Source organism: Arabidopsis lyrata (assembly GCF_000004255.2).
Source record: "Arabidopsis lyrata subsp. lyrata unplaced genomic scaffold ARALYscaffold_8, whole genome shotgun sequence".
NCBI classification, from domain to species: Eukaryota; Viridiplantae; Streptophyta; class Magnoliopsida; order Brassicales; family Brassicaceae; genus Arabidopsis; species Arabidopsis lyrata.
The window spans coordinates 3,036,092-3,046,095 of NW_003302548.1; the positions used below are offsets into that span (position 1 = coordinate 3,036,092).

Here is a 10,004-nt window from a genome sequence, read left to right on the forward strand (position 1 = left end):
TAGGAAAGTATACCACATCCATTATTGAAAAGTATTAACAATATGGAGTAAAAATGTTAGTTTTCTTAGAGGTGAAAAACGATATTTAATTTCCCAAAGAAAAATATTTAACAAGACTTTGGGATATTATAGCTTATATTTTATATTGTAGTTAAGGCTCCATCATCATTTAAACGGCTTGAGCTTCCAAGAAAGCATTGAAATTCTTGGTGGCTTCTAACAACCGTGGAGAGATTGCCGGAGACGTTGGGTATGAAACCGGCGATGACGTGGAGAATCTAACCTGACGCAGTGAAGAAGACTCCATCGATTTTCTGTTGCTCGAACCAGAAACCTTTAAAACCCCTTTGATCTCTTTCTCAACAGGTTCCTTGTCGAACACGAAAGCCGCTGAAACCGGTTCATCATGGTCGTTATCACCTGAACCGGTTTTGATTAGCTCGGACGGTAAGTCAAAGAAGTGATTTCCTCCTTCTTCTCCGACGGCTTCCGAAGTGTATGAGCCGCAATCGAATTTCTCCATTGAAGCCCGAGCTGAGATCACTGTGGTAGTGGTGGTGGATTCTCTGACGGAGACTGTTCTTGAAACGGTAATGGTCGATGATGATGATCTCGTCATCGTGGTGGTTCGGGTGAAGGAAGAAGAATCATCTTTCCGTGATGATTTGATCGGTTTTTCTTTACTGAAACCGGGGAGGTATAAACACAGAGCGTTGCATCTGAATCCGTCTTCTAATGTATTATTATTGCTGATGCTCTTGTTAGATTCGGTTTTAATGAAGACAGAATTTCTGATTCCGCTGCTCTTAAGAGAGAGTCTCTTACTAGTAGACCCACAAGATTTGCTTCTCTTGTATGACGCCGAAGACGAGTCTTGTTCCTTGTTTCTGAGCGCCCGCATGAGACCTGAACGTTGTTTAGGAGAAGCAGAGGTTGAGTTTGGGAGGCTGTCTTGTTCCTTGTTTCTGAGCGCCCGCATGAGACCTGAACGTTGTTTAGGAGAAGCAGAGGTTGAGTTTGAGAGGCTGTCTTGTTCCTTGTTTCTGAGCGCCCGCATGAGACCTGAACGTTGTTTAGGAGAAGCAGAGGTTGAGTTTGAGAGGCTGTCTTGTTCCTTGTTTCTGAGCGCCCGCATGAGACCTGAACGTTGTTTAGGAGAAGCAGAGGTTGAGTTTGAGAGGCTGTCTTGTTCCTTGTTTCTGAGCGCCCGCATGAGACCTGAACGTTGTTTAGGAGAAGCAGAGGTTGAGTTTGAGAGGCTGTCTTGTTCCTTGTTTCTGAGCGCCCGCATGAGACCTGAACGTTTTCTAGGAGATGCAGAGGTTGAGTTTGGGAGGCTGTCTTGTTCCTTGTTTCTGAGCGCCCGCATGAGACCTGAACGTTTTCTAGGAGATGCAAAGGTTGAGTTTGGGTGGCTACGGCTCACAAACTTAGTCTGCACTGGCTGCAAAGGAATAGCCATAGGCGCATCTAAGTCTCTAGGAGGTGACATCGCCGGTAAACGAATCATATCGAAGCTATCATTCCTTCTCAACGAACCTGAAAAAGACAATGACCTGATTGATTTTGGATCCATCGATATCTCTCTTTCGGATTGCAACATACTCGTTTGCTTGACCAGAATCTTCTTCTTCGAATCGTTTCTGCTTATAACTTGCCAATTTTCACGAGAACTTTCGTCTCTGAAACTGACCATTGGCATAAGAACTGCAGCCACCATTGTATTTTTCGACCTGAAATGTCGATAAGTAAGAAGAAAAATTGACAAATGGCTAAGTCTTAATGCTAAAGAGATGATGAATACTTATACAGAGTCACAGAGAGTAAGCATGGACCGCACGTTTGGTAGCTTATGGTAGCTACACTGAGTCATGATTTGCACGTCCAGCTTTTTTTTCGTTTCCTGCGTATTAGTCTCAGCCAAAGGTTATTGACTTTGTTACTATAAACATAAACAATAATATAAGCTTTAGAATATTTAACATCGTTGACATGAGACTATGCCCAAGATTGAGACAAGATCTGATCATGATAGATATGCTCGCACGAACCACACTTATTATAATATTACCAAACGTTTTGGAATAATTTACCTGGAATTTGTGCAGACCACAAGCCGTTGTATAAGGAAGAAGATGATTCAATAATTGAAATTTTCATTTCATGTTCTTAAGTTACAAAACATCAATGATGGGTCATTGGTGGTGCTGTGTATAACAACTAAATGGATTTGACTCTACTGTAGGGAATTGTAAAACAAAATCAATACAACAGAGATACCGATGATAACTGGTAAAGCCGAGACAAAGTACAACGCTCCATAACCCTGCAAACAGATTAAGAAACAGAGGCGTGAGTAATATCAATCAGAAAAGTCAAATAGGAACGCTGAAAATGTTATGAAAGAGTAATGATTTCCAGGTAAAAGCAGGAGTTTGTGAAAGCGCTGAGAGAGGTTGGGGAACAAACCGCGACTTTGGTTACTACTCCTTGTTCATCATCGACATCGGCTTCTTCAATTGCAGCAGCTGAATCCCATTCTATGTTGAGTCTCTTGGCTGCTTCTTTTGGATCTATTCCAGTGTCTGTGGATTTAGCGTACATTGATTTTCCTCGTTGCTTATTTGAAACCTCAACCTTATGAGATAAATAAGATAAGGGGTTAAGATAAGGCTTTAAAACAGAGTTCTGCTTAGCTAACTAACTAAATGTATATAGCCGTCACCAGAGTTACACAAAAGAAAAGAGATCTCTTCCATTATATTTTCTAGCATCAATAGGAACCATTATGGATTTAAATTGCCTAAGGAGAGATTTCATTATGGATTTATATTGCCTAACGCAAAATGGTAGCATTTTCTCTCTATCAGTCCCACCAATAGACAGCAAAAAACAATTGTGATCAAAGAGAAGGTACCTCTAAATTTGGCCAACGGATCATTTCCTCATGCAGCATCCGAAGAGTTGCACGATCTTTAGGGATTTTCCCATCATTTACCTGCGTAAAGAAATCAATTCATTTTTAAGGATCTTCATTGTAATGCGACTTAATCACCCCAGCAAACTGCTCAACTTGGTTTTGTGAAGTGACATCTTGACATCACCATGGGTAATAGGATTTCTATCACAAGCACATATATGCCTTGAAAGTTGAAACAGTTTTGTATACTAAGATCAGGTGTTAGACAGGCCAGCACAATGTTATGTTAAAACCAGAAATGTAACACATCAAGCATGAATGAAATTCAAGAAAGGTAGATTTTAGCTGAGTGAAATTAGTTATTCATCAACATTTGTGTACAACAACAACAACAACAAAAACTACGCTCCACACAGTCACTGACCAAACCGACTGACTCACAATAGCATTCTATGAGGCTATGAACACTAGAACTGAGCCATAAATGTGTTCTTTTTTGCTCTCTACCGAAAACTGATGTCTTACAATTTACTTAAGTTTACTACTCAATGCATTATATTAAGGTACAAGTTTGAGGAAGGATTCTATTTCACTTGTGATAATATCAGTATTGCATCTTGAGAAAAATTCTAAGACAGAAAATGTCACCTGCTCCAAGGCTTCAGCCAAATCTTCTCTACTTGGAGTATCTGCATCTTCTATCCCAAGCAGCCTCCTTCTTTCCACTTCCCTTGGATCCTCAATCATTATTGTCAACTTAACCTATGATTATCAACACACACAAAACTCTGACTTAATCAAATCAATACTAAAAACCAACACAGAACCATGAAAATGCAGCTTACCTCACTGAAGATCATATCTCTATTCCTCCTAAGAAGCTCCAATACCTAATTACACACAAAATTCTTCAGGATAATCTGATTCAACTATCTTCAATTTCACTCAGCTAAAATCTGGAAACGGAATCACAAACCCGTTTGATTTCATTGACGTATTTGAGATCTTCAGGATCTACTTCTCCTTCTTCGTCTTCTTCATCATCTCGATTTTGTTTCTCCTTCTCTTGTTGCTCCAATGTTAACGGAACCGGAACTCGAATCTCCGTCACGTCTCCTTTCTCCTGCTTAACTATCACACTACCGAATCTCTGATTCTTCCTCCTCCGCTTAACCCAAAGATCATCGGAAATTCCATTACTCTTACAAATAACAAACGGAGTCGGCGACGAAGAAACACCGTAATTCCGTTGGCCGGCGGAAGAAAAACTCGAAACACAGTACTGTAACGGCAACTGAAATATCTGCGTCACCATTTCTTCAAAAAAAAAGTGAAATTCCTCTGTATAAATTCACAGATTCTGCATCTCTGAGGATATAGTTTCGATTGAAATTCCCGGAGGAAGAAGACGATTCAAATTATCCAATGTTAAAACTCAATTTGTCAAGTTTAATCTTAAAAAAGGGGAAATTGAAAATTTTGAATTTTTCTAGATTGGAGAATAATACGAGTGGCTGATACATGTAGATAGCCTCGAAACAACTGCTAATTGGATAATACTGGAAAATTACTATTTTATTTTGTTTTGGGAAAAATGTAGTTAAAATAAATATCAAATTTATATTGACTTTCTAAAAAAATACTTTCTCCGTTTCGTTTTAGTTGTCGTTTAAGGTTTTTTCACACAAATTAAAAAAAAACATTAAATTTTCTGTTTTACCTTTTATTAATATATCTTATAAATTTTTTCATTGGCCAAAACATTAAAACAATAGGGATAATATTGGAATTTTTACCAAACATTTGTATTGAAAACTTAAAACGACAACTATTACGAAACAAAATTTAAGTCCTAAAATGACAACTAAAACGAAACGGAGGGAGTATCAAACTTATGTTGACTATCCAAATAAATATCAAAATTTCGTTGACCTGGCTATATTAGGTACGACGTTAAGTGGATTAATAGATCTCGTTAACGGAGTTAATTTTCTGTCAACATACATATTAATTGATAACGACATTGTTTCATATAACAATAAAACGACGTCGTTTTGTCGTAACGATTGAATTAAATCCCTAAAGTCAATCTTAGATCTCTAAATCGAGCAAAATCTCTAACCCTAAATCTTCATATGATTTGAAACTCGGCATTTTATTGAATAGTTACGACAAAACAACGTCGTTTTATGTTTAGAAGGAATACTGTCATTTTCAATTAGCGGGTTCTGTTAACCCATTTAACATCATGCCTAATATGCTAAGTTAATGAAAGTTTGGTGTTTATTTGGAAAGTCAACATAAGTTTAATATTTATTTGGAAAGTCAACATAAATTTGATATTTATTTCGTTTCGTAGTGAGTTAAGGATTTAAATCAACGTTTTGAATAAATTGGAGATTTTAATGACATTTTTCCCATTTTGTTTTCAGAATTTAGTGTTTATTTATTATTATTGTTATTATATTCTAAAAGTTTATGATAGTATTATTGCTATGTCAATACATACATGCGTATAAAACTCATATTGTGATGCATGCTATTAACAAAAATGTGTTTGATGAAAAAGAAAAAGAAAACAAAAACAAAAATGTGTTTACTTTCTAATAAAAGAAATGAACTGATTAAAAGAAAATACTTTTTAGGAAAAATGGCGAGTGGTGGCGAACTAGGGTTTTCAGGATCTGGTGGGCAGGATGCGAATTGCGATGATGGGTGAAGAAGGTAATGGGCTGTAACAGGATAGTCCTATATCCTGGTTATGTTAAACCTCAATTCTCAAATATCTTATTTCTGGTTTAGTTACTCTATTCCAGTAAACCAAGTCTAAGTGTGTTTAGATCGAGTATATATGTAGGCCTTTGGCCATCTTTGAGAAACTTAATCAAAAACACAAATTATCTTCTTCAATCTCCTTTATTTCTTTCGATCATCATCATCTTCCATAACACCAAATCTTAGATCTTCGAGGTGATCCTTCACCTTCTGGGCTTTGATTTACCCTTATCTCGTGCTCTCGGTGAGTGCTGATTCAGGATTTATCATAACGTTACATGGGCAGTCTAGGGGGAGGGTTGATCATTACATTCGGCTTTCCCGGATGGTGAGGATGGGGAACCAGAGATCACAATCGAGAGAGAAGTATTGGAAGCCATGAACGGTTTATGGAAGCAGTGCATAATCGTGAAGGTGCTAGGGCAGAACGTTTCAATCACAGTCCTTAACCGTCAGCTCCGGGAGTTGTGGAACACCCGAATGGTAGGGTATGATGTCGGTTATGGACCTTCCTCGCCAGTTCTTCATGGTTAGGTTCGAGTTGGAAGAGGAGTACTTTGTAACATCCCAAAATCCAATATTAGACAAAGCCCAATAAAACCAATATCTATATCACTTAAACGACAAAGGTCATGGTCGTTTGTGTGTATAGAGTATATATAAACATGTATGTATCTTCTTAACTACGAGCCGTCACAAGAGAAACCTAAACCTAAACCCTAAGAGCAGCAGCTGTAACATAGTAAAAGCTTTGTGGCTCGTTGGTGTCGAGTTCGTGAGCCATCGTTGTTGAGTTTGTGAGATGACGTTTAGTTTGACGTTATGGTGATCGATCATCTTTAAAGGAGAAGATGTGTTAGGCAGAGCCACAAGAGAGGAGAAGCAACCTGATCGTCCTAGAGCCACCTTAGTTGTGTTGTGGCTGTGTGTGTGTCATTGGAAAAGGGAGAGAAAGGGAGGAGAAGAGAGAGAGCCGTGAGGTGAGGATAGAGAACGAGACGAAGCGGAGATGGTGGAAATCATTGGCAAGTCTGAATAGTCATGTCGTGGCTGTGGCAAGCCTCGACGGTGGTGGAGGAGCAAAGCCGGAGTGAACAGAAGTGGGGGAGAAAAGAGTAAGAAAGAGAAAGAAGGAAATAAAAGTAGTGTGGAGGAGAGAACTTTGGAGGCTCGTCGGCGCAGAATTTGACGTCGATTTGGCAAAGTACAAGAATGAATGCGATTTTTAGAAACCCAAGATCACATAGCAATTGACGGATCTTCAATAAGAGTTAAATCAAAGAAGTTATTCACGTTGCTTCCTACGCAAGAAACAGCTGAAACTGGTTAAACTAGAAACCCTAGAAAAAAAGATCCAAGGTGGCTTGTTTAGGACATCGTTTGGAGGCCTAAAACTAATCCGATCGAGCTGAAAATTGGTGGAGTTATTCGTGGCAATACAGGCTATGGATTCAACAGTGGGATGCCGTTTGCAACAGTTAGTTTCTTATTTATTCATGCGTTTCTGAGATGGTTTGGTATAGAACAAATTATGATAAGATTTATTGTTTGGTTGCTAAATGAGCTTGGATGAGCTGAAGCTCTGCATGAGTATTTATGAGGCATGTATTCATGACTTGGTTGATGGAGAACTAAGCTTGAAACCCACGTTCGAACCGTAGCGTCTCAAACAAGTTAAGGTTAAGGTGAGGGTGGTAATCGTGAAAACACAATGGTTATTTTGTAAGCATGTTCTTCATGAATTGCTTGTATAGGCTTAGGAACTATGTGTTTGTTTGATGTTCATTGATTGATATTTTGTGACACGGTAGGACGATTTGATGTATGATATGTAGACTTTATATTTAACATGATGATGTGTGATGATATGAAATGAGTTGATGAAAAAAGATCCGCTGTAGCATTTTGACGACACCGGACAGACCATCTGAATTCGATGGAAGAAGCTCTGTTATCGCAGTGGCAAAAGAGAACTGAGAAGGCGGACACAGTGGTATGGAGAGGCAAGAACGACATTTTCAAACCAAGTTTCTCGACAAAAGACACTTGGAATCACATTAGAACGACTTCAAACAATGTCTCGTGGAACAAGGGAGTGTGGTTTCCACATAACACTCCCAAGTACTCTTTTTGTATGTGGTTGGCTGCCCATGACCGTCTTTCTACAGGAGATCGTATGATCAGATGGAAAGGTGGAGCTGTTGGTGTTGGATCTCGCAAGTCGGATCCGGCCCATAGAAAAGTGGTAGAACAATGAAACGAAGTGGGCCGTGCCCGGTTCAAGAGACGAAAAGAACGGCCCAGTAAAAGTCGGCCTAGCTCGAGTGAAACGTCGGGATTTCGTGAATTAAATGAAAGGCGGGTCATACGGAATTTGCGAGATTCGGAAGATTTGAAATGGAAACATTAATGAGGGCGAGATCTGCGGCTTGATGAACGACTTCGGTTTCGAATCGCGTAACTATAAATAGAGAACGAAAACCATTGTTGTGGATGTCGGATTCACACACTCAAGTATTTTGTTAAGTGGGAAAGATTATTCTTGAGGGACAAAAATGAATGCGTAAGAGCTTGTAAATTGATACGAAAATTGCTATAGTATTTCTCTCTTGAGAGGAAGATCCCCTTTACATGGCCATTGGCCTCCATATTTATACATAGCTAAACGACATTTAAAATGAGTAATTAAGTACAATTATTTCTTCTTAAATGTGTCCGTTTTGATTCTTCGGCTTTAATGCTCAACGTTTGAATTTGAGTTGACTCTGATCTTCATGGGCCTCGCCTCTTTTGGCCCAAGTGTCCTTGAACCGACTTACCCGTGTCTTCTACACCGAACTCGTGTCACAGTGCAGTCACTTCGGATTCTCGAAATGGTGACAACCACTTCGACCATCCCTTCGGCTCACGGATCCAATGGGCTTCATCCTTTACGGGCCATTATCCTGATTACGTGGCAATCTTTGGTTGGTCTCGTACTTCTGGTGCGGGATCCGACACCAACAATTAGCCCCCCAAGTTCTACGAAGTGCTATTCCAATTCGGAGGACTTTAAATGCTCAAGTGGCCAAAGATTGCGCTCGAGAATCTTTCTGATTTCCCGCCGAAAATCTCATCACTCCTTTAATTTCGGCACTAGCCATTTTTAACCGAGTGACATCTGTCATCATTATGACCGTATATTGATTAATTACTATTAAAACAGGAAAAACCTTCCCACTTCCCACACGACTTCCGAGGCGGTTTCATCATTAGCTTGAGGTAACTTCTTTTCACCATTACTCTCTTCTTTTACTTTTGTACTTTAATCAAAACCTCTCTCTTTGTTCCTTCACCAAAACCCTTCTTCGCCGGATCTTGAATTTTTCTTTCTTACCAATGACTTCTGATTCCGATAGACCCGAGTCTCCGTCTTTTGACGAGAGGCGTTCTAGTAACGACGAGTGCACCCGCCCTGGTGACATTGCCGGTCCGCATTATAGGTCCACTTGTACTCTTCAATCCCTCGAGCGATTGAGAGAGCTTTGCCGGATTCCGCCGGAAATTATGGCGGAAGCTCAAATAGCTTCCCCCACAGAATCTCCAGAGAACCATCGCGATGGTTACTTCTGTGTGTATGAGATTTATTTCAAGGGTTGCGGGCTGACCTTTCCTCTTCCCGAAGCCCTAATTTTATACCTAGCGGCTCTTGAAATCGCTCTTCCTCAATTAACCCCCAATCTTCTCCGTACTATTCTTGGAATTATAACAATCGCGGCGGAGGCCGGTTATGTTATCGGAGTTGCTGAACTAAATGAGCTTCTGAGCGTGAGAAGTTCATCGAAGAAAACGGGATATTTCTCAGCATATCCTAATGCCAACAGGAACATCATTTCGCATCTTCCGAACAAGGATGAAAATTGGCATCATCCTTGGTTTCTAATTAAGAAAACCCCCGCTTCGATTGGAAATCTCGCTGATTTTCTCCCTTCGAAGTGGTCTGCGAAACCCGGTAGTGATTAGGTTGCCCGTATCTTTCCCGGTTGTTTCTTTATCTTTATTGACTAACACCGTTGTTTCATTTCGCAGCTTTCATCGCTTCCAACCTCCCATCTGAAGAGTTCATCGAATTCTTCAAAATAATTCTTGAAGGGGAAACCCTTTGGAATTCCTTCACTCTTGAACGATTCCTGGAAGCTAACCACAGACTCAGGATGAGTCCGCCTGGTCATCTTCACCAAATTCCTCCCCCTCCTTCAACTCAAGGAATGTCATCTCGGGCCCTTGCGGCCAAGCGTAAGTTGCTTTCCAAGCCGATGGCTGAGGCTTG

General features: G+C 40.0%; 2 protein-coding genes across 5 annotated transcripts; both read right to left on the reverse strand.

Annotated features, from left to right (window-relative positions):
* LOC9299630 (serine-rich adhesin for platelets) lies at positions 1-2,174 on the reverse strand. 4 transcript variants are annotated; one of them, XM_021035402.1, is made up of 3 exons: positions 2,094-2,174; positions 1,841-1,903; positions 1-1,733 (listed from the first exon to the last, which is right to left on the reverse strand). In XM_021035402.1, exon 3 carries the CDS (start codon positions 1,718-1,720, stop codon positions 170-172), a length of 1,551 nt encoding a protein of 516 aa, XP_020891061.1. In that variant the 5' UTR covers positions 1,721-1,733; positions 1,841-1,903; positions 2,094-2,174; the 3' UTR covers positions 1-169. The 4 variants fall into 4 exon arrangements, with proteins under 4 accessions (XP_020891061.1, XP_020891059.1, XP_020891054.1 ...); XM_021035400.1 differs by lacking the exon at positions 2,094-2,174 and having other exon boundaries at positions 1,841-2,037; XM_021035395.1 differs by lacking the exon at positions 2,094-2,174 and having other exon boundaries at positions 1,805-2,037.
* Positions 2,137-4,490, reverse strand: LOC9301406 (ycf3-interacting protein 1, chloroplastic). The gene is made up of 6 exons (XM_021035418.1): positions 3,897-4,490; positions 3,766-3,810; positions 3,569-3,682; positions 2,918-2,998; positions 2,470-2,637; positions 2,137-2,326 (listed from the first exon to the last, which is right to left on the reverse strand). The coding sequence occupies exons 1-6, from the start codon at positions 4,233-4,235 to the stop codon at positions 2,237-2,239; spliced, it is 837 nt and encodes a 278-aa protein (XP_020891077.1). The 5' UTR covers positions 4,236-4,490; the 3' UTR covers positions 2,137-2,236.
* Between the last annotated feature and the right edge of the window lie 5,514 nt (positions 4,491-10,004).

Excerpts from the sequence above, each read along its gene's own strand:
- LOC9301406 (XM_021035418.1), bottom strand. The coding sequence starts at position 4,235 with ATGGTGACGCAGATATTTCAGTTGCCGTTACAGTACTGTGTTTCGAGT. Across the intron at positions 3,683-3,765 it reads GAGATATGATCTTCAGTGAG|GTTAAGTTGACAATAATGAT; the intron begins GTAAGCTGCATT and ends TGATAATCATAG. Across the intron at positions 2,999-3,568 it reads TGGCTGAAGCCTTGGAGCAG|GTAAATGATGGGAAAATCCC; the intron begins GTGACATTTTCT and ends TTCTTTACGCAG.
- LOC9299630 (XM_021035402.1), bottom strand. The coding sequence starts at position 1,720 with ATGGTGGCTGCAGTTCTTATGCCAATGGTCAGTTTCAGAGACGAAAGT.